The sequence below is a fragment of the Bos indicus x Bos taurus genome, chromosome 5, assembly GCF_003369695.1.
Source record: "Bos indicus x Bos taurus breed Angus x Brahman F1 hybrid chromosome 5, Bos_hybrid_MaternalHap_v2.0, whole genome shotgun sequence".
Classification (NCBI taxonomy): Eukaryota; Metazoa; Chordata; class Mammalia; order Artiodactyla; family Bovidae; genus Bos; species Bos indicus x Bos taurus.
The window spans coordinates 52281534-52306916 of record NC_040080.1 but is presented as its reverse complement, the minus strand read 5'-3'; the positions used below and the strand labels follow the sequence as shown (position 1 = coordinate 52306916).

Sequence of the window (25383 nt, the reverse complement as noted above, 5' to 3'; positions counted from 1 at the left end):
GCAGTGATTTAGGAGCCCAAAAAAATAAAGTCTGACACTGTTTCCACTGTTTCCCCATCTATTTGCCATGAAGTGATGGGACCAGATGCCATGATCTTAGTTTTCTGAATGTCAAGCTTTAAGCCAACTTTTTCACTCTCCTCTTTCACTTTCATTAAGAGGCTCTTTAGTTCTTCTTTGCTTTCTGCCATAAGCGTTGTATCATCTGCATATCTGAGGTTATTGATATTTCTCCTGGCAATCTTGATTCCTAGTTGCATCAGAGTGACAACCAAAACCACTACCAATAAAACCACCACTGATAAAACCACATCTGGGATTTGCTTAAAATATTTTAGTTAAAAAGAAGACGTGTTATGTAATGAGATTGGTTAAATGTTGGTAATTGTTAAATATGGATGATTGGCACATGGGAGTGAGTTAATACTATTCTCTTCCATTCCTGTGGGGAAACAGTGAGTCCTGTCTCATATTTCCATGGTGGTGGATGGACATCAGACAGACAGGCTGGTCGAGGCTCTCTGTAACATCTGCTGGGCCCTAGCACCTGGTCCCCCTGGCCTCATGACCACAGTGGCCTCCAGAGTTCCCCCACCTCAGCTGAACTCACATCTGAAGGTTTGCTCCAGTTTTTCCAGACATTTTTTGGTTCTATGAATTGAATCCCTATAATCTGTTCTCTGGGAGGCCACAAACCAGTTTTTGTGCTGTCGTTCCCACTTCCAGAGGCCGGCTGCTGGTACCCATAGAATTGATTCTAGTACTTCTTGCCTGAACCAAGCTACTTAACCCTGACTCTAGGACTCAGACTGCTCATTTCTGTGTTAGAGGCTTTCAATTTGTGTTGATTCTCTTCTTCCTCCTTCCAAACCACAGCTTGCCCAGAACCTGCCTTCTTCTACCACCAGAGTAGATTTTACCTGTGTCCTATTTTTTCAGTCATTGTTGAAATTGTTAATGAATGAATGACAGGATTTGTTTTTGTCCATTGAAATTCAGTATTAGTGCCTTTGCTCAAAGAATTAATTTTATGATAGAATTTAAGAATCTTCCTCTTTGATGAGACAGGAGGTTTGGGAGATAATGAAGCAGACTGTTAAACTTCTGTCTGGACCAGGGATCGGCACACCTCTGTAAAGGGCCACATAGTAAATATTTTAGGTTTTGTGGGCCTTGTGGCCTGTGTCAGAGCTGCTCAGCTATGGAAGTAAATAATCGTGGCTGGATTTTAGTAAAGCTTCATGTATAGAGGGGGTGGTGGCTGAATTTCACTGCTGGGGCCTTAATTTGCCAGCCTCTGGTCCAGACACTGTTTCCAGCTTATTAGTACTCCAAACCTGGCTACATCAGAGTCCCTTGGAGATGGATATACATTCCAAATCCTAGGTCTTTTACTTACGCACCCCACTGACTCAGCAGTCAGTGTTCATAGTCCAAGGTAAAATTCCTGTTTGTTTCTAGATAAAGAAGAAAAAAGAAAAAAAAAAAAAAAAGAAGAAGAAGAAAGTTTGGGTATAGTTATTTTAGTCTTAAAAATTTCCAGGATTTTTATACTAATTAATTGTTTGGTAGTTTTCTAAAGGGAGAAGATACTTGAAAAGGTTGTTTATGTGCTTGAAATGAAGGTCTTGCTGTTTCAAACCAGTTCCTGGGAACTGGTACTTGTCAGGCGGTTGAGAAGCTGAGCATGGTGTCTGTCTTTCTCGTGCAGTTAAACATGACTGGGAGCGAATGACAGAGGCGGTCCAGAACCACATTGGTTCTCTCAACTGGGGCTACCGCGTGGCTCTGCGGGAGAAAAAGGTCACCTATGAGAACGCATACGGAGAGTTTGTGGGGCCTCACAGGATTAAGGTAAGCGTGTGACTGCCTAAGAAGGGTTTTTTTGGTTTTGTATCTTTAAGCTTTTGTTGGGGGAGAAAAAGTGAAGGTGATTATCCTAATAAAGACATTAGTCACCCAGACCATCCAGTTGGGTGATTTTGTGGTCACTTCTTAGGGGCTTTCTCTTGTGGTGTAGTGAAGAATAAGAGGACTGGGTTTGGGGCCAGATTAGCAGGATTTGAATCTTGGCTCTATGTCTGCTTCCTAGCATTGTGCCCTTGAGCAACCTCTCACTGCATTAGCAAATTGTTGGGAAGATCAAATTGGTCACTGTAGTTAACAGCCTTTTGAATTACAATGTTGACAATTCTAAAGGATAATAAATTATTAAAAATTGATATATTGGTTCCTTTGTAGGCAACAAATAACAAAGGCAAAGAGAAGATTTACTCAGCAGAGAGATTTCTCATTGCCACTGGTGAAAGGCCGCGTTATTTGGGTATCCCCGGTGACAAAGAATACTGTATCAGCAGGTAAGGACAAATTGGGGGAGAAAAGAGGATTTCTGCTTTTTCTGTTTTCTTCAAATTCTTTTAATCCTTTTCCTAGAACTTAAGTTTTTCACGACATTTTTGCCCAAAGGAACAGGGAATTAGGGAAAAGAGGAAAAAACTTTAAACCAGAGAACATTAAAAAAATTCAGGATTATAAACATTGGTCATTTTATCACCCAGAGTTAATATCTCTACTCATATGTAGGTTATGCTTGCAATATTTATATTTGAAATTTATATGTATGTGAGTATGTCTTATAAATGTATACTATGTAAAACCCAGATGAATATTTACAGATACTTTGGAAAATAATTGATACATATGTCTGTACTTTTTTTTTTTTCCTTGCAAAATTAGGATTACATTTCCTTGCAAAATGTAGATACTATACAACTTAGAGGATAACAGGCCATTTAGGTTTCTCAACCCTAGTTTTTCCTTACTCTTTGCCATTTGAGTGGGTGCAGCGTCAATGCAGAGGGACCCTCTGAAATCAGTGAGTCAGGCAAGGTTTTGCTGTGCGGCTTATTTTTGCCCATCAAGTGGAAATACTGGTGACATTATTGTTCAGTAGTTTTGAATTATGATGTTATTAAGGTAGATTGTTGATAAATATGTCTCCTTGGATGCTCTTTTCCCAGGAGTTTCTTATTTTCTGATCATGTTATTACTATTTATTTTTAGGCTTTTTTCCTTTGTAATATGAGTTTATCCTGTGAACCTTTGCCCGGGATAGCTCAGTTGGCATCTCTCGTTTTCACTGTCTTAGATGAACTCCCTTGTCATATTTTTAAAAATTCGTCTACCAATAATACTTTTAGGATCTCTTATGTCTGGTGTCCTCCTCACTCTGCTAGAAGATTTTGTCAGGCTTTACTTTGAATGGTTTTTATATTACAAAACCCACACGTTGACAGCTTTTCTCCACCTCTCTCCCCACCGTTGGTGATTGGTGTGGTGGTTGAGGAAAAGTAACACAGGTTTTCCACCTCAGAGAGAGCTGGAGTGGTGGGTCGAGGGTGGGGTTTGGGTTTGCACATGTGCGATTTTAAACACATAAGTGGAGAATTACTCCAAATAGTACAAAATAAGCTTGTTTGGGAGTTGGACTGGTGTCAGAGTTGCTATGGTTTGCTGTGCTCACCCATGGAAGCTCGAGCTGCTCCCACAGCAGTTGAGTGGTGAGAAAGGAGAGTGTCTGAGACCTTGTAAAAATTCCTCAAATATTATGTGTGTAGCTAATCAGGATGGTTTTAGTCCTAAAAATGTCTTGTTCTTAAGAAAGTAAAAATACCTACTTTAATTTGGGTCATTATACACATATGGACATTTTTCTGTTCTTTTCTTCCTTTAAAAAAAAACTTTTTTTTTTCCAGTGATGATCTTTTCTCTCTACCTTATTGCCCGGGTAAGACCCTGGTGGTTGGAGCATCCTATGTTGCTTTGGAATGTGCTGGATTTCTTGCTGGTATTGGTTTAGACGTCACTGTTATGGTACGATCCATTCTCCTAAGAGGATTTGACCAGGACATGGCCAACAAAATTGGTGAACATATGCAAGAACATGGTATCAAGTTCATAAGACAGTTTGTACCAATAAAAGTAAGTGGGGTTGCCTGGAGGTTTGTTGATTCTATACTCAGATTAAAAGGTGAGAGAGTTGGGGTGGGTGAGGGAAGAAGCCTCCTTTCAGCATTATGAACCATTGGGGATATTGTCATTCCTCAATTGTGTGATTTAGGTATATATACTATTTCTACCTAAATAGGTCCTACCACCTAAATAGCTTTGTTCTTATTTGCAGATTAATGATTTCCTTCCCCTTTCAACTTTACCATCTTTTATTCTCTTCTGTTGAAATGCTTTGCTTTATGTGTTCCATTATTTTATTATCTTTGACCTGTTATATTAATACTTGCTCTTTTCCTACACATCAGTGATTTAAATAAGAGTTTAAGACTAGACTGATTTTTTTTCTTTCTTTCAAAGACGTTTCTCCTTAGTATACAGTATAGTCCACAGATGTACTGTATTATTCTTGCTTCCCTGGAAATGATTATCGAATTTTGTTATGTCAGCTGGCCTTGTTTTGCTTATTTAATCTTCTTTTCAGTTCTTTTGAAAGTGCTGAATAATATGCCAAATTCGGTACTTGTTAACCACAAATGTTCTGATACACAAGAGTGACAGAATCGATCACTTGACATATCTCTAACAGATTCCTGTAGGGCAAGTAAGGATGAGCTGATATTGTTTAAATTAAGGAGTTTTATTGTAATATTGTTTAAGGAATTTTAGCTGTTATTTTTAAAATTGCTTAATGGGCTAGTAATTTGGGGTTTTTTTGTGGGAGCATGAATCTCTTGATGCTGGTAAATAACAGTATAAGTGTGGGGATTAGAAAGACCCGAGTTCAAATCCTGTTCTGCCAGTTTCTTGCCATGTGACTCTGGGAGAATGACTGCTCCAAGCCTCACTTTCTTTTGTGAAATGATAATTGATAACATCCATCTCACGGTTCTCATGAGAATTCTACTAGCATTAGGACTGTGATTAGAAGAAACAGCTGTGTATATATGCTGTACTGATAAAAAGTAGCATCTTCCTTTCTAATCTCTGAACATTTTGGATGTCGTGCGCCCTTTGGGAACATGGTGGACTGTCCCTACTGAAATAAGCCTGTGTCTGTGTACATAACATTCTGCTCAGTTTACCAGGGTGATTTAAAGATTGTGGGCTTTCCTGGTGGCTCAGACAGTAAAGAATCTTCCTGCAAGGCAAGAGACCCAGGTTCAATCCCTGGGTCAGGAAGATCCCCTGGAGAAGAGAATGTCTTTCCACTCCAGTATTCTTGCCTGGAGAATTCCATGGACAGGGAAGCCTAGTAGCTACAGTCCATGGGGTCGCAGAGAGTTGGACACGACTAAGCAACCAACTTTTTAAATTTTTTTCTCAGAGATTGTAGTGTGCTTTCTCTGGCTTTTTTCTTTGCTGATTTGTCTCTGAATTTTATTCTATTTGAGAATTATTTGAAGGAAAGCCCCTCTAACAAACAGTAAGCAATGAGAAAGAAGGGAATAAATAAAAGAATCTCATGTCGTCCTAAAGATGTTGATGTGAGGGAGATGGGACATAAAAGACCTTACAAGCCAGATGTTGTATTTTAACTTTGGGTTAACCAGATAGGAGAGGACATAATTATCCACCTTGATATTGACATGTGTCTTTATTGTGGAGTAAAACCTTGTATCGCTTTCATAGGTTGAACAAATTGAAGCAGGGACACCAGGCCGACTGAGAGTGATAGCTAAGTCCACCGACACTGACCAAACCATCGAAGGAGAGTATAATACGGTAAGGAATGGACCTTGGTCATACTTCATTAGAAAGCAAATCACATGCTTATGCTGTATTTGCTGGGTTGCTGTTTCTAAACTGCTGGTTCTGTTCCTATTCTAAGACACCTTTATTACTTACGATATTATAATTTGTTTTGGTACAGGGATGGATTTAAATTTTTTCTACTGTAACTTAAATATTATTTATCAAATGGTTATTGAAAAGTATTAGTGTGTTAAAATGAGCTAGAATTTCTCTGTCTCATGTTCTTGTATTTCCCCAGCCCACCACTTTAAAAAAAACAAACTTCAGTGGTAGGCTATGCTTTGTCTCTATACTTGGCTAAATTTACTAAGGAATTGTTAATTCCCTTTTTCTTAAGAAATGTGTACAGCTTCTTACTATATCATGTTTAGAAGATTTAATTTAAATGATTTTGATTTGTTTAAACTCTTGGCATTGTTTTCTTAATAGAATATTTCTTTCCAGGTCTGGAACATGAATCAGATTGGCTTAATGGAAAAAAATCTGATGAAATAACTCATGCACAGCCTTTTTATTAACAGTCACTATATATTAATGATTTTTCAGGTATTGCTGGCAATAGGAAGAGATGCTTGCACGAGAAAAATTGGCTTAGAAAATGTGGGGGTAAAGATAAATGAAAAGTAAGAAAAGAATTTTTATTATGTTTTATTAAATACTATTTCAGTGATTTATAAGGTTCCTTAGTAGTGAAGTTTTAGGTGTTTGCTTGGTTTCTCTTTCGTTTGGCCATGCAACACGTGGGATCTTAATTCCCTGACCAGGGATGGAACCCTGGCTCCCTGAAGTGGAAGCATGGCGTCTTAACCACCGGACCGCCAGAGAAGTCCTTGGAGTTTTAGATTTTTAAAGTTAGTTTTTACCACAGTTGGAGCATTCCCTTTTTAAGCTTAGAGGACTCTTCATTCAGTGCTTATCACCGTCTTTCCTGTTTGTCTCCCCCCCCCACCCTTTTTCGAAATCTAAATGAAAGATGCACTGGCTTTAATTTTGTTTCTTTAATGTGTATATGTACAGTAAAAGATCCAACTCCTCACTGAATTGCAGTTACATGCTTTAAAAGCTTCATTGAATATGCAGATTTGAACCAGGTTTAAAGCTACCAAGTCTTAGAATCACTAGAGTGGTCACTACGTTTCTAGTGACAGCTGCAAATACGAAAACTTTGCTGTTTTATTAGCTAAAATCCTTTGCACTGTACCACTGCTCTGGATAATTGAGACTCTGTTTTCTGCTTCTGGAAGGGGCATGGGATATTTTCCCAGTATCACCTTTCCTACATCCATTTGAAAACAAGTGCTGTGAAAGGCTAGGTGCCTTGGAAATTGAAAATAGAGAGTCCCCACTACCGCCCCCTACCTCCCTTCCTTCTTACAGGAGGAACATTTATTCAGAAGAGATTTCTTAATCTTAATATGAGGATTTTTGTTTTATTCTTTTCCCCCTTGGGTTGGAGAGACAAGGGAGTTAAGGAGGTCTGATAAGATTTAGCGGACCAAGTGTTCCACCGTCTTGAAAACCTACTTGCCTGTGTGCACCGGGACCAAGGTTTAGATTTTATTTAATATTAATAGCTCACACTTATTCTGTACTTACCAGGGTCCATGGACTGCTGTGTAAATGTTTTGTACACATTTCTCATTCAGTTCTCACAACCCCTTTAGGTAGATGATGGTATTTTTTTCTTCTGTTATTCCCATTATCATCATCCCCATTTATAGGTGGGAAAATGAGGTTTAGAGATGTTAAATAGCCTCCCAAGATCACAGAGGTAATAACTAACAGACCTAGTTACTGCAGTTCAGAATCCTCCTTTGTTCTTAACCACTGTGTTCTACTTTTCCCATTCCACGGTTTCTTAATAATTTTCTTATTCCTTTGATTTTCAAAATAGCTAGAATGTCTAAGCTTTTGGCTCCTCTGAGCTTTGTTGTTGTTGTTTTGGTAATACATTAGAACATCACCCTCAGCCAGACTCCCGATTTTGGGTTTCTTTGGGAGAAAGGGGATTTTGTTGGACTTATTAATTAACAGTGGTAATGGATAGTGCTTTTAACTGAATGAATTTGCAGGACTGGAAAAATACCTGTCACAGAGGAAGAGCAAACCAACGTGCCTTACATCTATGCCATCGGTGATATATTGGAAGGGAAGCTGGAGCTCACCCCCGTGGCCATCCAGGCAGGAAGGCTGCTGGCTCAGAGGCTGTATGGTGGCTCCACTGTTAAGGTGAGTGCTGGGGCTGTCAACACTGAGATGCTATTCGCAGTGGTCCTCCTGGTGCTCTGGGTAAGCTGGTGGTGAAGTTTTCCAGGTCTTGAATAATTTAGTTATTTTGGTGATGGCATTCCCATATGTGCTTTAGTAACTATTCTAGGCAAGACATTGTTACGACCTCTCTACCTTTGTGATTTATTATGGACATTGTCACTCTCAGAATCAAACGAGGAGTAAAATGAGCTTGAGTAAATCACGTTTCAGCCCTGTTAGGTTCTGTAAATTCCTAATAATTGCATCTTACATCCATTCATTATTACCAATTGGTGTATAATGTTCTAAATCTGTTTATGGCACCTGACTAGGCTATAAAAGGATTTGAGAATGTAAGTAAATAACATCAGTCTTCAGAGCTGTTTGAAGTGATATTCAGGCTTTATTCCCCCATCCTTTATAAAAATAGATCTCCTGCTCTTGGAATGTTGAATGTGTTATATGAATGTTCTAAAGTGATTTTAAAAGTCAGTGGAGGAAATTAAAACTCTTATTTGTATCTTATGAGACTAGATGTCAAGAAAAGAGTAAATATGCTCAATTAATTTTTTAAGACATTCTTCAAAGAACAGTTTTAACTTCACAACAAAATCGAGAGGAAGTTTGGTGGCTCAGCGGTAAAGAATCTTTCTGCAATATAGGAGACGTGGGCTCAGTTCCTGGGTCGAGAAGGTCTCCTGGAGAAGGAAATGGCAACCCAACTCCAGTATTCTTGCCTGGAGAATCCCATGCACAGAGGAGCCTGGTGGGCTGCAGTCTATGGGGTGGGAAGAGTTGGACACAACTGAGTAACTCAACCACCACCACCATAGAGATTTTCTATATATCCCCTGCCCCTAATTATTATCAATGTTCCCTTCTTATTATTTTTTTAAAAGGATTCTGGAAACTATTTTTTAAAAAATGGATGGTAAAGAATTTAGTCACTCTCCATTTTCCTTGTGCATAAATCATCATAGGTTGATTTAGTTAGGTTATAGCAATGGAGCCTCAAAAATACTGCTAATAAAATTTGTGACAAGCATTTTGAATGTGTATGGGGTTAGTTTGGATTGTAGTATAATAAATCTTAATATTTTGAGATTAACAGGATTGAAAAGAGTTTTTAATACAAGGTTGTCTGATCATGCAGGGAATAGTAGTTGGTTCATAGTCCATGGGGTCGCAAAGAGTCGGACACAACCAAGCGACTTCACTTTCACTTTTCACTTTCATGCATTGGAGAAGGAAATGGCAACCCACTCCAGTGTTCTTGTCTGGAGAATCCCAGGGACGGGGGAGCCTGGTGGGCTGCCATCTATGGGGTCGCACAGAGTCGGACATGACTGGAGCAACTTAGCAGCAGCAGCATATTACTATTTGGAATAAACTTAACTGCCTCTTTAAATGAATTATGTCTTTTATACTTTTGGAGTTTTTGAGTTTATGGTAAATCAAGAAAAGGTAATTCAGAAATATAATGAGGTGCATTTAATTTCTTTTTTTGGACCTTTTTATCTTTTTGATTTCCTAAAGTGAAAAGGAAAAAAATTTTATACCAATAATAATCAGAAGGAAAATATGCAAAAAATTGCTAGTAAATAAATGTGGAATTACTGTAGCACCAATTTTCTTAAAAATCCAGTGAATCCACCTGCTTTGGACATAAACTTCTTTGTGTGAGCAGAGTACTATATTCTAGCATCTCCCAGGTAGAGCAAATTCTTTCTTAAAGTGCCTTCAGCTTTTATCAGCATCTCTTTTTTTCTTGTCCCTTTTTCATGCCCTGTTTTTTAGTCTAACTAATAGGACAAGTACTTTACTGAACAGGAAAATAAACAAGTGTTGCTAAGTCCCTGAGTTTGAAATCTCGTCAGTCTGTCAAGGATAGTAAACAAAACTGCAATACTAATAGATACCTAGGTTAATTGTATTTGGGGAAATTACACATTGTTTTAAGAACTGTGTAATCCTTTTAATTTTGTCCCGTGTGCATTAATATATCATTCCCATATATCTGAGAACATTAATGGATCCACATCCACCTGCCTTCCTTCTGCAGGAGCAGCTAGCTGTCTGTTGAAAACTTCAGCTTAACATAAACACCTGCCTAAATTAAATCTGTTGTGGGATTTTAAGAGAACCCAAATTGAATAATGGGTGTTTGTGTCTTCCTCCAAAATTGATAACATGTATTCATTGCCCTATAAGAGTGTTTGGAGAAAAGAGGACAGAGAGCAGCTGTGTTTGTCCATGCCTGGCACTGTGCTCAATGCCGTGTACGCACGCACCTCATTCCACTACAGAGCAGCTGTAGAGACTGATGACACGTTACAGGGAATTAGGTAACTGTCCAAGGTCACAATGCTTGGAGGCAGCCAAGGCAAAAATCTAGTCCATATCTGATTTGTAGGTACTGCTGTGTTAACCGTGAAAATGCATCTCGTAAAGACACCTGAAATGGTAAAGAATCTACCTGCAGTACGGGAAACCAGGGTTCGATCCCTGGGTTGGGAAGATTCCCTGAAGAAGGGAATGGCAACCCACTGTTGTATTCTTGCCTGGAGAAGTCTATAGACAGAGGATCCTAGCAGGCTACAGTCCATGGGGTCGTAAAGAGTTGGACACGACTAAGCAACTAATGGAGAAGGCAATGGCACCCCACTCCAGTACTTTTGCCTGGAAGGTCCCGTGGACAGAGGAGCCTGGCAGGCTGCAGTCCATGGGGTCGATAGAGTTGGACACGACTGAGCGACTTCACTTTCACTTTTCACTTTCATGCATTGGAGAAAGAAATGGCAACCCACTCCAGTGTCCTTGCCTGGAGAATCCCAGGGACGTGGAAGCCTGGTGGGCTGCCGTCTATGTGGTCACACAGAGTTGGACATGACTGAAGCGACTTAGCAGCAGCAGCAGCAGCAGCAAGCAACTAACACAAAGACATGAGGAAGATTTGGGAAGTATCGATTATAAAAGGTGATGAGGGTAGAAAAGATGTCTCAAGACTCTAAAGACTACCACTTGTAGTAGTTTAGTACAAGAGGTGCTTGTACTAAATGAAGTGGAAAGTATATTGAAAAAATTTAAATGAATCTTTTTAACAGTAGATTAAAGTCATTTTCAAAGCTGCTAAACATATTTGCCCTTAAATATTCTGTTATTTTTGGGAACATGAGGAAGGAGAAAAATATTTTTATCATTTCAAAAACAGAGAACAGATCATAAAGGTGAGTCAACCTGTAGGTGATGGACATTCTAGTAAGCTCTTTAAAAAGCCAGATGATAAGACACATGTACCAGCTTTAAAAGATTGTAATGGGAACTTATTTGAAAAGACCCTGATGCTGGGAAAGATTGGAGGCGGGAGGAGAAGGGGACGACAGAGGATGAGATGGTTGGGTGGCATCACCGACTCATTGGACATGGGTTTGGGTAGACTCCAGGAGTTGGTTATGGACAGGGAGGCCCAAAGAATTGGACACGACTGAGCAACTGAACTGAACTGAATGGGCACTCCAGCTGTTTTCTCCAAGGAGCAATAGATTTCTTGGATTTTAGAATTGCTCAAACACTTGAAATAATTTTATTATTACTTAAAATGTTGCTTTGTAAGCTCAGTTTTACAGTAAATATAAAAATATTTTTTGTCAGAACTGTAGAGAAACCACAGTACACATCTCTGCAATTTGAGGATGGAGTGTGTTCTGAAAGTTTATTAGCTTGATTAGTCAAATAGAAGTATTGAGAAAAAGGACTACATTTCTCAGGTTAGGCCACAATAGTCAGTTAAGCCAACTGGAAACAGTTTTGGGACCAAGGAGAAAAAATATCTTTAATTTGGATCCAGGTTTCCATCTGATACATTATTTTCTGCCATCATTTAATTTAATGCACATCTGCTTAAGGTGAATTCCTTGTGGGGTTTTTGGTTCGTGTTTTAGTTTATTATGTCTTCACTTTATACTTTTTGGAAGATATTTTTGCTGAATAGAGAATTCCAGACTTACAGTGTTTATTTAAGTATTTTAATAATTTGCCCATTGTCTTCTGGTTGCATAGGAGAATATGCTATCATTTTTATCTTTGCTCCTCTTAAGATTTTCCCTTTCACTGTTTCTTAGCAATTTGATTATTGCATGCTTTGCCATGCTTTTCTTTATAATTCTGCTTATGGTATATCAAGATTTGGAGATTTATCTGTTCATAGTTTTTATCAAATTTGGAATTTTTTTTAGCTATTCAGTTAAGTTTTTGCTTTCCTCCTCTTTTGTCCCCTCTCCAAGCCTCAAATTAATGACTGGTGATTCACTTGCTATTATCCCATGGGTCTCTGATGCTCTGTTTATGTTTTTCCCCCTGTTTCTGTGCTTTTCTCAGAGAGCCTATTGCAATGTCTTCAAGTCCACTGATCTTTTCTTTTGTAGTCTTGGGATGTAAATCCCATTCTGTGTAATTTGCACTTCAAATAGTTTCATCTCTACAAGTTACATTTTCCTTTTCTGTCCTCAGCAGACTGCATTTTTATCTACCTTCTTGAGCCTACAGAACACGTTTTTAATAGCTCTTTTAATGTCCTATGCTAATCGCATCATCTCTTTCGCAGTGTCTATTTCTATTGATTAGTTTTATTCTTGATATTAGTTTGGAAGGATAAAGACTTTGTGCCGTTTACACTGTTGGGTGCTGGGTTTTGTTGCATTCCTTTATATAGTGTTGGAGTTTGTTTTGGTGGCCCGTTAAGTTACACAGGAGTCCGTTTATCCTTGTGTAACCTGCTTTTCAGCTTTTTTTGGGTGTGTCAACAGTAATGTTTCATTTAGGCCTAATTTAGTTCTACTCAATGGAGGCCCTTCCAAGGAGTCTGTCCCATTCCTCCTACTGTGAACTCTTTCCCTACTCGGGCTTGTAAGAGTAGGTCATTTTGGGGCTCACTGCTTGCCAGTGGCTCCTTCCTCACCCTGATTGCTTTCCTCTGGCATTGATTTACAGATCAGTGCTCAGCCCAAATCTCAGGAGGCCCTCTCTGCCGATCTCACTTTCTCTTTATGCAGCCTCACCCACTTTGCTGTTCTTCCCTGCAGCTTCCGGCCATGTTGGCATCTCTGAACCGGGATCTCTGTCACTGTAACTCAGAAAGACCACTCTGCAGTCTGTTCCCTCTCCTTACCAAGCCCTAGAAAGTGCTCTGGGCAGGAAACTCGCCTCATTTGTTGCCCTTCTTGTTTCCTATCCCAACAGCAGCCGTGGTGCTGCGCTGCCCATGGTCCAGTGTCTAAGAAGTGTTTCATATTTGTCTGTTTTTTTTTTTTTTTTTTAAGTTGTTTAAAGCAGGAAGTAAACCTGGTCCATGTAAGCAGAAGTCTGTCTTTACTTTTGAATCAGAATTCCAAGGATTTGTATTAGAGGAAAAAAAGACTATATATTGCTAATTCTAGAGGGAGGCACATTTTAAAGATTCCACCCTACTGTGTTAGAGAGTGAGAATTGTATTGTTCATATTTTAAGTTCAGAATGACTTAACCTCTTTGTCCAGATGTGACTGGGTAGGTTTTTACCAACTGGCATTTGCAAATGTATTTGGCATCTCCGTAATTGTGTTTTTCATAATTCACATCAGCATATTAAAGCCTCTGAGAAATCTGATGGTTGAGAAACCTATTTGCTTAATACAGCATTTTACAAACTTGTTCGACTTCAGAACCCTTTTGTCATCTATGACTATTAAAGTATGCTTTGGAAATACTGTCATAGTCATGAACTTTTTTTTTTTTTTTGAATAATTTTGTTTATTTATTTATTTTTGACTGTGCTGGGTTTTTGTTACTCCACAGGCTTCTCTCTAGGTGTAGCCAGTGGGGGCTACTCTCTAGTTGGCTATGTGCAGGCTTCTCATTGTGGTGGCTTCTCTTGGGCAGCACCGCTCTAGGGCATAAGGGCTCTGGTAGTCACGGCTCCCAGGCTCTAGAGTACAGGCTCAGTAGATGCGATGCATAGGCTTAGTTGCTCGGTGGCACGTGCAGTCTTCCCGGATCAGGGGTCAAACCTGTGTCTCTCGCATTGGTAGGCAGATTCTTTACCACTGAGCCACCAGGGAAAAGCCCATCATGAACTTCTTTTGTTCCTTGGTCTTCGTTACCATGTTAATGGCTGCATAAGAGTGCATTGAGAATATGTACTATAGAACCACTTTCTTACTTGAATTTTAAAGCCACTCTGATATTTCCACTATTGATGAGAACTGCGACATTGCTCAGTTAATTTACATAGCTTTTTCTGTATATTAAATTATTATCATAGATTTCTAAAAGTGAGGTTATTGGGCCAAAAACTAAAATGTTTTTATGGCTCTTGATTTGTATTACCTAATTGATTTTCCAGTAAAGTCTGTTAACTTCTGCATTAGTAATAGACTTACAACATTGGGTGCACGAGGATTGTTTTTGCTTTATTTAACGGAGAGAAAGCATGTGCTTATCAACATGAGTTGATAGCTGGATGAGAAGCCGAATGAGCCTCTTATTCATGACTAGTCTTGACAGAATGTAAACCTCTGCTGAAATATTATCACATCAGTTAATGGTTCTCAGTACAGTAGGCTTTTATTAGTCTACTTTTCTCTCCTCATTTTGAAGTTTTTTGAAGTATATGTTCTTTTGAGTTATAATCTCTCCCATCATAACTCCCTTCCTCTGTTTTGAAACAGTGTGACTATGAAAACGTTCCAACGACTGTTTTCACTCCTTTGGAATATGGGTCTTGTGGTCTTTCTGAGGAGAAAGCTGTGGAGAAATTTGGGGAAGAAAATGTTGAGGTAAGTTTTACTCTTCACTACTTAGTACTCTTTTTTCCAAAATTTAAAATAATTTCTACCATAAAGAGAAGCTGAAAAATAGTACAAAGAACTTTTGTATACCCATTTTCCAGATTCATGTATTAGTAACATTTTGCCCATTTGTTTTATCCTCTTCATAGTCTCTTTATCTCCGTGCATCTGTGTGTATTTCTTTTTCCTGAACCATTTAAGAGTAAGTTGAATGCCCCTTTACCCCTAAATGCTTTAATACTATGAACAAGGACATTTTCCTATCTAAACACATGGTGGTTACTACTTTTTAGACAGTTTACTGTTGATATAATATTGTTATCTGACCTACCTTCCATTCATCAGTTGATCCAGTAATTCTTGGTTCTGTTTTTCAAAACCACTTTTACTGGTTTCTTTTTATTATTGATATGGTTAAAAAATACAGGGAGAAACTAAAAAGTACCTACATTTCTACTGTTCTATTAGCTTTTTTTTCTACCATTACCCTTTAATTTATAGCTAATGTTGCCAGTCACTTTTTATCCTATATATAGTCAAGGAAGGGATTCCCTCATAGCTCAGTTGGTAAAGAATCTGCCTGCAGTACAGAAGACCCAGGTTCAATTCCTAGGCCAGGAAGATCCCCTGGAGAAGGAAATGGCAACCCACTCCAGTATTCTTGCCTGGGAAATCCCATGAATGAGGAGCCTGGTGGGCTAGTTTATGGGGTCACTAGAGTCAGGCACGACTTAGCTACTAAACCACCACCAATGTCAAGGAAACTGCACCTGAAGTAAACTACTTTTATATACACAAATAATGCCACACAAAGGGTCTGCTGTTTAAATCATTTGGGGAAAAAAGTTTGCAGTAAAACCTTAAAGACCAGATTTGTGAATCAGAGTACATTTTGTAATATGAAAGTCTATTTTAAATTTCTCAACAACTTCTTTTATTCTATATTTTAGTAATAGCATGTAATATTGATCTATCAGTAACACATTATTAGCATTTTTTTCTGGTTATAAGAATAGTATACCCTCATAGGAAATTTTCAAAATATTAAAAAAGGAAATTTTAATTCATGAAAAGATAACTGCTATTAATATTTTTGCATATTCTAGTCTAAGTATCTATTTTATATATGTATAATTTTGTGTTGGTATACATAGCTTAATTTTTAAAGTGTGATTAAGTTACATGCAATTTTCTGTTGTACTTGACAATTAGTGTTAGATCACAAGCATTTCCCTCTAAAAGCACCATTTTAAAAAATTGCTTTGGCAATATTTCCTTTCAAGGGTGCTACTTATAGTAATTTTTTAAGCCATTTTATTAGATTAATTTCTCACTATTATGAATAGAATGATGAACATCTTTGTTACTCATTGTCTCTATCGCTGATTATTTTCTGAGTATATATTGCTATCAAAATATAACTTAAATTTTAAGATTCTTAATAGTCTATTTTTTCAGATAATTTTTTGTATTTGTTTGATTAGAATTTGCATTTTTCATTATAAAGGCAAGGCGTTTGAGTTGAAGAAATCTTGAAAAATACAAAGGAAATAGGAAACAATCCCTCATAGACTTATGTTGATAACACAGCTGTTGTTAGTAGTTTTTAAAATCATTTTTTCCCCTGTGTAATTGTCGTGATACTATGATACTATACATTCAGTTTTGTAACCCACATTTATCAAAAAATTTATATCATATTACAAGGTAAAAGAATGTTATATAATGTTTAGATAATCAGTGTGTTTTTAAAATATCCTACCAACATTGTATATTTTGAAACGAGGCTAGCAGTTGAAGGAGAAAAAATCCCATTAGTCATCCAAGACTTAAATTTATGAAATGTCAGTAAGGATGTCTGTGTCCTTTCATCTGCCATCTCTCCCTCCTTCCTTCCCTCCTTCGATACTTTTGGTGGATAATTTCAGAGAAGGAGATGTCTTTGGAAATATTAAGTAAGAGAACTAGATAATTGCTATAATTGTTCCTGGCACCATACTTGTTTCTTGCCCAAAGTTGTCATTCTTTTGAGGTAACAAGATAGCATTGGTTTCTTTTTTTTTAATGCAAGACGGAAAGTAATTACATGGCTTCTATCTCTCATTTGCTTGAACTTTGTTGTTGTTACATAAGGTTGATTCATTGGAGGCTGAAGTATAATTAAGGGATGAGATTCTGGCAAAAGAGTTGTCAACTATGAGTTTAAAGTTATTTACCTTCTGACCAGGTTCTTATATGTTCCATGAATTTTTTTGTTTAATAAAAGTCTAATTATTAAATATTAAAGAACATCCACTGTCTTCACACCACAACTAGTGTTTGACAGACATACTTCTTGATCAGATCAGATCAGATCAGATCAGTCGCTCAGTCGTGTCTGACTCTTTGCAACCCCATGAATCACAGCACGCCAGGCCTCCCTGTCTGTCACTAACTCCTGGAGTTCACTCAGACTCACGTCCATCGAGTCAGTGATGCCATCCAGCCATCTCATCCTCTGTCATCCCCTTCTCCTCTTGCCCCCAATCCCTCTCAGCATCAGAGTCTTTTCCAATGAGTCAACGCTTTGCATGAGGTGGCCAAAGTACTGGAGTTTCAGCTTTAGCATCATTCTTTCCAAAGAAATCCCAGGGCTGATCTCCTTCAGAATGGACTGGTTGGATCTCCTTGCAGTCCAAGGGACTCTCAAGAGTCTTCTCCAACACCACAGTTCAAAAGCATCAATTCTTCAGCACTCAGCCTTCTTCACAGTCCAACTCTCACATCCATACATGACCACAGGGAAAACCATAGCCTTGACTAGACGAACCTTTGTTGGCAAAGTAATGTCTCTGCTTTTGAATATGCTATCTAGGTTGGTCATAACTTTCCTTCCAAGGAGTAAGCGTCTTTTAATTTCATGGCTGCAGTCACCATCTGTAGTGATTTTGGAGCCCAGAAAAATAAAGTCTGACACTGTTTCCACTGTTTCCCCATCTATTTCCCATGAAGTGATGGGACCGGATGCCATGATCTTCGTTTTCTGAATGTTGAGCTTTAAGCCAACTTTTTCACTCTCCACTTTCACTTTCATCAAGAGGCTTTTTAGTTCCTCTTCCCTTTCTGCCATAAGGGTGGTGTCATCTGCATATCTGAGGTTACACCTTGATACGATGGGTCTAAATTGTGCTTCTGTCTTCCTAGGTTTACCATAGTTACTTTTGGCCATTGGAATGGACGATTCCATCAAGGGATAACAACAAATGTTACGCAAAAGTAGTCTGCAATATCAAAGACAATGTAAGTGCTATTCATATTTACTCCTTTCTACTGATTTCATTTTATTTTTACTATGCAGCTCTGTTTTGACCACATGATACACATATTGCATTCTTTTCGTATTTCACCTGTGAGTCTCCCCAGGTGTGTGGACGTTACTAGGGTGAGGCCCATGATGACACGGCCTGACTCCCCTCTGCTTGAATGTGTTGTGGGCAGGCAGTCAGAACCAATGAAGCCATTGACTATCTAAAAATAATGACAGAACAAGAAAGGAGTAACCCAAGTTCGTATGCTAAGCAGCCAGCACTAGTGAGAAAGCTGGAATGGGGGAACTCTTAATTGGGTTCTGATTTAAGATTTCATTGCTTGCTGCTTTGTGTAACAACTAGTAACAAAGACCTAAGGATAAACCCCCTGACCTCACAGGCTTTGTTTCCATACCTACAAAGTGATGAAGTCATTGGTTTTCAGACTTTCTGACTACTGCCCCCGTTTTCTGTATCGTCACCCGGGACAAGTGTGTGTCTGTGCACATGCTCTGTACGTGTTCCGTGTGTGTGATGAGAACTCAGGATTTACTCTCTTAACAACTTTCGTATCAAACTAGCAGCAGTGTTAGTTACATTTATCCTGCTATACATTACACCGCTGGGGCTTCCCAGGTGGCTCAGTGGTAAAGAATCTGTCTGCCATTGCAGATGTGAGTTTGATCCCTGGGTCAGGAAGATCCCCTGGAGAAAGAAATGGTAACCCACTCCAGTATTCTTGCCTGGGAAATCCCATGGATGGAGGAGCCTGGTGGGCTGTACAGTCCACGGAGTGGCAAGAGTTGGACACGACTGAGCACACATGCACACACATTATACCCGGAGTGCTTATTTAGTCTTATAATTGGAATTTTGTACCTTTCGACTAGCTTGATCCATTTCTCCCTTCCCGCATCCCCTACCTCCGGTAACCAGAAATCTGATCTCTTTTTCAAAGTATTAATGACTCTCACAGCACTGTGTTAGTTCCTGGTATAGAACATAAAGGTTTGGTTATTTGATATTTTATACATTTCAAATGATCACCACGATAACTCTAGTCTGACTGTATTCCCCACACTGTACATGACTGTATGGTGACTTACTTATTTTGTAACTGGAAGTCTGTACCTCTTGGTCTCTCTTACCTTTGTGGGTTGAATCTTAACGAGAATTGGTATATTTTTAACTTAGTTGAGATCTTAGTTTTCAAAAAGTATCCCCAATAAAAATATAAACAGCTAAAAGAATCCATATGTTAATAGCCTAATGAATTCATTTTTTTCATTTTGGGATTTGAGTATAATTAAGTGGTGTGTTTGGAGAAGGCAATGGCACCCCACTCCAGTCAGTACTCACTCTTGCCTGGAAAATCCCATGGACGGAGGAGCCTGGAAAGCTGCAGTCCATGGGGTCGCTGAGGGTCGGACATGACTGAACGACTTCACTTTCACTTTTCACTTTCATGCATTGGAGAAGGAAATGGCAACCCACTCCAGTGTTCTTGCCTAGAGAATCCCAGGGACGGGGGAGCCTGGTGGGCTGCTGTCTACGGGGTCGCACAGAGTCGGACAGGAAATGATGTATTGGTTCAGTAACTACTGCTTTACACAGTAGCACAGTTGCAGATTGCTTTTTTGCAGAGCGCAGGGTTCTAGGAAAACCTGGATTCACTACAAAAAAGGTCATCAATAGATGCATTTAATAAACAGACATACTAGGATTACCTCTAGCAAGCTATACAGAATTGACATAGAGAACAGTTTTATGTAGACTTTTGTCTGTTTAGATGTAATTTTAATAAAGTTATTTGTATGAGAATGCATTAGATACCGTGCTGCTACAGACAAAAGAGAATGTCACGTGTTCCTGCTGGCAGTCTGGTGTCTAGTAGGGGATACTTGATTTGCATACAGCAGTCAGTGAAACCTCAAAAGTTTCCTTTATATCAAGCAAATCTATTTTAACTGTACCCAGTTCTTTTTTTTTTCTTTTACTGCTGTGTCATTTGTTCAAATGGCATTTTTTTATATAATATGAAAAATAACTTAAACTACCAGTGAAAACTCATTTTAATTAAAATAACTGAGGATGGTATTGTCGGATGGTATTGCTGTCAATTATTTTCATAAAAAAGACAGTATTACAAGAGATGAATACTTGTCATTGCTCTTTTGTCATAAGCCATCCTATATAAAAGCTTGCTTCTGGTTTTTGACCATCCCTGGGGCAGGCTGTATTCATTTTGAGTTTGGTTACTTCACAGTGACTGAATGTGCTTGGTTTTAAATAGTACTTGCTTGCTAGGCTTTTATTCTTTTTGTATGCTATACTTTTTATACACAGTGTATTTGAAATTTGCAGAAAGGAATAGGGCAAGTACCTACTGCACACTCTGACTATTAACATGTTGGTGTATTTGCCCAGAGCTTCTCTTACGAGAGACAGACATTTGTGTCATAGAGGCAGTTTATAACACATAGGTGCCCAGTCATGTCCTACTCTTTGTGACCCCATGGACTATAGCCCACCAGGCTCCTCTGTCCATGGAATTTTTCAGGCAAGAATATTGGAATGGGTTGCCATTTCCTCCTCCAGGGGAGCTTCCCCACTCAGGGATCAAACGCTGATCTCCTGCCTTGGCAGGCAGATTCTTTACCCATGAGCCACCGGGGAAGCTCACAGTTTATAATAGGCTATATTTACTTATTGAACATGTAAAATGTGTCTGCCATTACTTAATGGTCTACATGTACTAACTTATTTAAGCCTTGTATAATCCTGTGAAGTACTGTGCTATTGTTATCCCCATTTTATAGACAAGGAAGCTGAAGTGTGGAAGTTAATTGTGCTAGGAGCTGGAATTCAGTCCAAGGCAACTAGAATCCATGCTGTTAACTTCTAGCCCAGTAGTCTTTCACATTCCTTCTTGGTCCTCCACCCCCATTCCTTCCCTGCCCCAGAGACCACACTCTCCTCACGTTGGGCTGTCTCACTGTTCATACTTTTGTATATTTGCTGCCTATTATGTCCTGTAAACATCATACATCGTGGTTTAAAGAAAGGTGGTATCCTCAGCTAAATAGAAGCCTGTACCTTTTCCTTTTTAATCTCACCTTTTGAGATCTATCCATATTATTGCATTTAAGTCTTGTGCTTTGTTTACCAATTGCACAATCCCTGATTGCCAAAATGAATAAAGGAAGAGTCTAACATGAAGTGGATTACATACAGAAGGCCCTTCCTGACTGTTTTCAGGGAGCCATTGAACATCAGATAAGGCTCTGCGCCTCACTGCCTGAGCTGCCTCGTCTGTTACAAGAGGGTTGGATTGGGTGGGCCAGCCCAGAGCTCGGAAAGTCTGCACAGTAGAATGCAACAGGTTTCCCTGCTCTTGGCAGGGGTAGCCTGAGTTAGGATTTAGCATTTATCCAAAATTATTCCCACACAGGTATTTCAGAATTGCCAAATATTTTTCTCTTGCTTTCAAAAATGTTTTCACATTGGAAGGCTCTCAGATTCTTCTGTCTACTCCCAAAATTTCAGTTTAAATGGTTTTTTAATTTGAATGGCTGCTATTAAATGTTTCAGCTCCCACAGTTTACCTGGAGCTTTGAGACAACTGGATAGAGATGAGGGCACCACTGAACAGCCCTTTGAGAACACTTTCCAGAACATTTTGGTGCTTACGGGGTTGCACACATTTTTGCTTTTCCAAAGTGTTTTTTCTCATCACCAGTGGCTGGTTCTTTCTCTTCCTTCTTGCTTAATGTGACCACAGTTCTGTATTAGCCCGTGTTGCAGTACCTTCAACCTACACAGCTTTCAGCAGCAAGCATCAGTATTTCTGAATGTTTTTTTTTTTTTTTTAGATTAGACTGGAAAAAATATTCCAGGCTGTTAAGGAGGGAAAATTCTACATAATTGTATCACTTTTTTGTATCTTAGGAACGTGTTGTGGGCTTCCACGTACTGGGTCCAAATGCTGGAGAAGTGACCCAGGGCTTCGCAGCGGCGCTCAAATGTGGGCTGACCAAAGACCAGCTGGACAGCACCATCGGAATCCACCCCGTTTGCGCAGAGGTGCGTCTCCACACTTTCTTTTTTATTATTATTTTTTCTCCACACTTTCAATTAAGGCTAGATGGTGCCTGTCCATGTGTGTCGGTCATGTCTGACTCTTTGTGACCCCCATGGGCTGTAGCCCACCAGGCTTCTCTGACAATGGGATCCTCCAGGCAAGAATACTGGAGTGGGTTACCATTTCCTACTCTAGGGGATCTTCCTGATCCAGGGATCGAACCCGAGCCTCTTGTGTCTCCTACATTGGCAGGTGGATTCTTTACCACTGCACCACCTGGAAAGCCCACTAGATAGTACTGTTGTGGCGGATATGCTTTAAATTGTTTATCATGTGTCATAAATTATTTTCATGGCAATCAGCTGATGATGACATTCAAAAAGAGCATCAATCCTAGTTATCCCTGAGCTACCTGGAGGCTAATGATGTTGTCTCCCTCATTAGCTTTCAGTGTCAAAGGATGAGAAAGTGAAGCTTGTGAAAGAAAGAGCAAGCCAATGACAGGAGAACTGATTTCCCAGTGGGGCCTCTGGGTGTCGTGTTTCTCCACACCTGTCAGTGCTCATCCGCGAGCCACTTACTTACCGTGCTACCACTAGGTAGGGCTTGTAGACCAGGCATGCGTCTACGCTGGAGAGCCCGGAGGCCGGGGGAGTTACGTGTCGAGAGGCTCAGGAACGGAGCTGAGCAGCGCAGCCTGGAAGGGTGTTCTCGTTTCCTTTGGCTCTGTCTTTTCCCTGAGTGTCTTCCTCTGTACTGTGCACCTGTTTAGTGACCAGGTCATTACTCACAGAAAACTTTGTATATGTTGTTTGGTTGTGGGTTTTATTTGTTGTTGTTTTGTTTTTGAAAACTTGTTTTTGTGAAGTAAAACTGAATTTCAAAAATGATACATAAAAATTGAAAAGAGAATAGATTTTTAAAAGCTCTTGAAGATTGTGCAGTGTATCTTTTATTCAGTGTCATGACTAAGACTGTCTAGGGAAGGAGAGGAGCCAGTCAGTGTCATTCTTTTTCAAAAATAGTATGTTAGTTTCTTGGGGCTGACATAACACACTACTGCAACTTAGGCGTTGAGAAACAACAGGAATGTCTGCTCTAAGAATGCTGGAGGCCAGAGTCAGAAAGCAGGGCCATGCTCCGTCCAGGGCCTCTGGAGACGAGGCCTTCCTTGCCTTTACAGCCTCTGCCTCTGGCTTCATGTGGCCTCACCTGCTGCGTGTCTGGGTCCACATTTCCCTCCTACTGTAAGGTCATTGATTAGGGCCCCGCTGATCCAGCATGGTTTTGTTTTCACTCGGTTACATCTGCAAAGACCCTGTTTCCAACCAGAGTCACAGTGTTCACGGGCACTGGGCCTAGGACTTGAGCTTCTCTTTCTGGAGGACTTTATTCAACCCACGACGGTGGGTATGGTTAAAAGTCTAGGATACTTTAAAACAACAGTCATCCTCAACCGGGATAAAGACATCCCTTCCCAACTTGGTTATGCGAGTGTCTAGTTTTTTAATCTGAATTTGATTCTCAACAGACTGGTTAAAAGGCTGACATGAGCGTGGCTCCTGCTGCCTCCCTTGGTCGTGTCGTGTCGTGTTGTGACATGACCCAGTGGCAGCACACGGCACTGTCTGCGGGCTTTCTGCCAGCTGGGCAGAGAGGTGCAGTGGAGAAGACAGGCGTCCCCATGAAGTCCAGGCCCGCAGAGAGGTCAGCCAGAGGCCTGTCCCCGCGGTGCACCTGGCATGCTGGAAACCCTCCTGAAGCATTTGCCGCTGTGCATCTCCATCGTTGTTTCTTTTATAACTTTGAAGCTCAGAGGTGAACATTCACTCTGTTCATAGGGCTTTTCTCTTTGTCTTGTTTCCACGGTGGCAACTGAATAATGAGATTAAAAAACTGGCTGCCGTTGTCTCCCTCTGAGTGCATTTGTTGTGCAGCTGTGTGCCTAGCTCCGTGCTGGGTGCTGGGGAGCAGCAGGGGTTTGAGTCAGAGCAGCGAGGCGGGTGAGGGAAGGGCCGGGCACACATCTGGGTGGTGGGTCCCAGGCTCAGGACAAGTGCACAGTGGCGTTTGGGGCAGGAGGGTTGGGGGGCAGTTCTCACACAAGAGGAGAAGAATGCATTTGTGTCAGCCAGTCCAAGGGAGCACCAAGTACGAGAACCCTGTGTGGCAGAGATCATGGTTTATTCCAGGACCTGAAGGCCCTCAGGACTGCTATCGCAGTGCCACACCAGCTGTGGGTGGTTTGTACCATTTCTATAAAAGAATCTGGGTGATTGCACAACCTTTGGCTCCGAAGTAGTTGCCTACAGGAGTTGATGCATTCCTCGGTGGAGGCTTTGCTTTTTTGGAGGAAAATAGTTTGCACAGGGTTTCCTTCCGGAGTCGCTGTGGGAGGAGGAGAGACTACTGGTGTTTTGACTGAAAGCCCCTTGTTGTCGGTGAGAGAGGGACTCTCAAGGCCTGAGGAGTCAGTGACGCATGAGCATTATTCAGTTTGAGGCTGGTGTGTTGGTTATTTATCCTGGACCTCTGAGCAGTAATAATTGAAGAGGAAACTGATCACATGTGATTTTGAGTAGCAATTTCAACTAATTAAGTTTATCTATAGAGAAAAAATAATGGCTTAAGAAGAAGGAGCATCAGAGACAAGACCTGTGAAATATCTTAAATGAACTTTAGTGCCAAACATCAAAAGTTTTGTTTCATTAATAGTCAACATAATCACAGTCTGCAGTGAGTGGGGTGGGGGGATCTTGTGAGGCTCGGAGGGCTTGGCTGGGTAAGAGACGTACGTGCCTCCCGTAGTGTTGATTTACCCTTTTGTGAGCGTGTTCTTTGTCCTGGGATCAAGAAGCTGCCTCTGCCATTTTTTTCAAGTATATTTTTAGGACAATTCTAAATCAGGTCTGTGCGTATAAGATCCGTGTAGGAATTGACCCTGTTTGTTTTTTTTCCGTATAGACTAACCAACAATGGCGGTTTGGCTTCCCCATGTCTTTAACATGTTTGCAGTAGAAGAGAAGTAGATGAGAGCTCTTTCTTTCCCCCTTCATTTCTTTCCATTTTTGATGGGTTTAGTTTTTTATCCACACATCCTACAAGTTCTATTTCTAAATTAATTCCTGAGAAATAAAACATAAGCTTGCAAATTCACAAGCATGAAATTGGCTTTAATG

The 25383-nt window shown here is 40.0% G+C and overlaps 1 protein-coding gene across 4 annotated transcripts in view; it reads left to right on the top strand.

Moving 5' to 3' along the window:
- TXNRD1 (thioredoxin reductase 1) overlaps positions 1–25383 on the top strand; it is a 63124-nt gene that overhangs the window by 33744 nt on the left and 3997 nt on the right. For all 4 annotated transcript variants that reach the window (XM_027541922.1, XM_027541923.1, XM_027541926.1 and 1 more), the window contains 9 exons: positions 1712–1854; positions 2242–2357; positions 3756–3981; positions 5641–5733; positions 6310–6386; positions 7836–7992; positions 14717–14824; positions 18020–18115; positions 22072–22206. In XM_027541922.1, the coding sequence (XP_027397723.1) occupies positions 1712–1854; positions 2242–2357; positions 3756–3981; positions 5641–5733; positions 6310–6386; positions 7836–7992; positions 14717–14824; positions 18020–18115; positions 22072–22206 (1151 nt within the window). The remainder of the gene's footprint in view (positions 1–1711; positions 1855–2241; positions 2358–3755; positions 3982–5640; positions 5734–6309; positions 6387–7835; positions 7993–14716; positions 14825–18019; positions 18116–22071; positions 22207–25383) is intronic.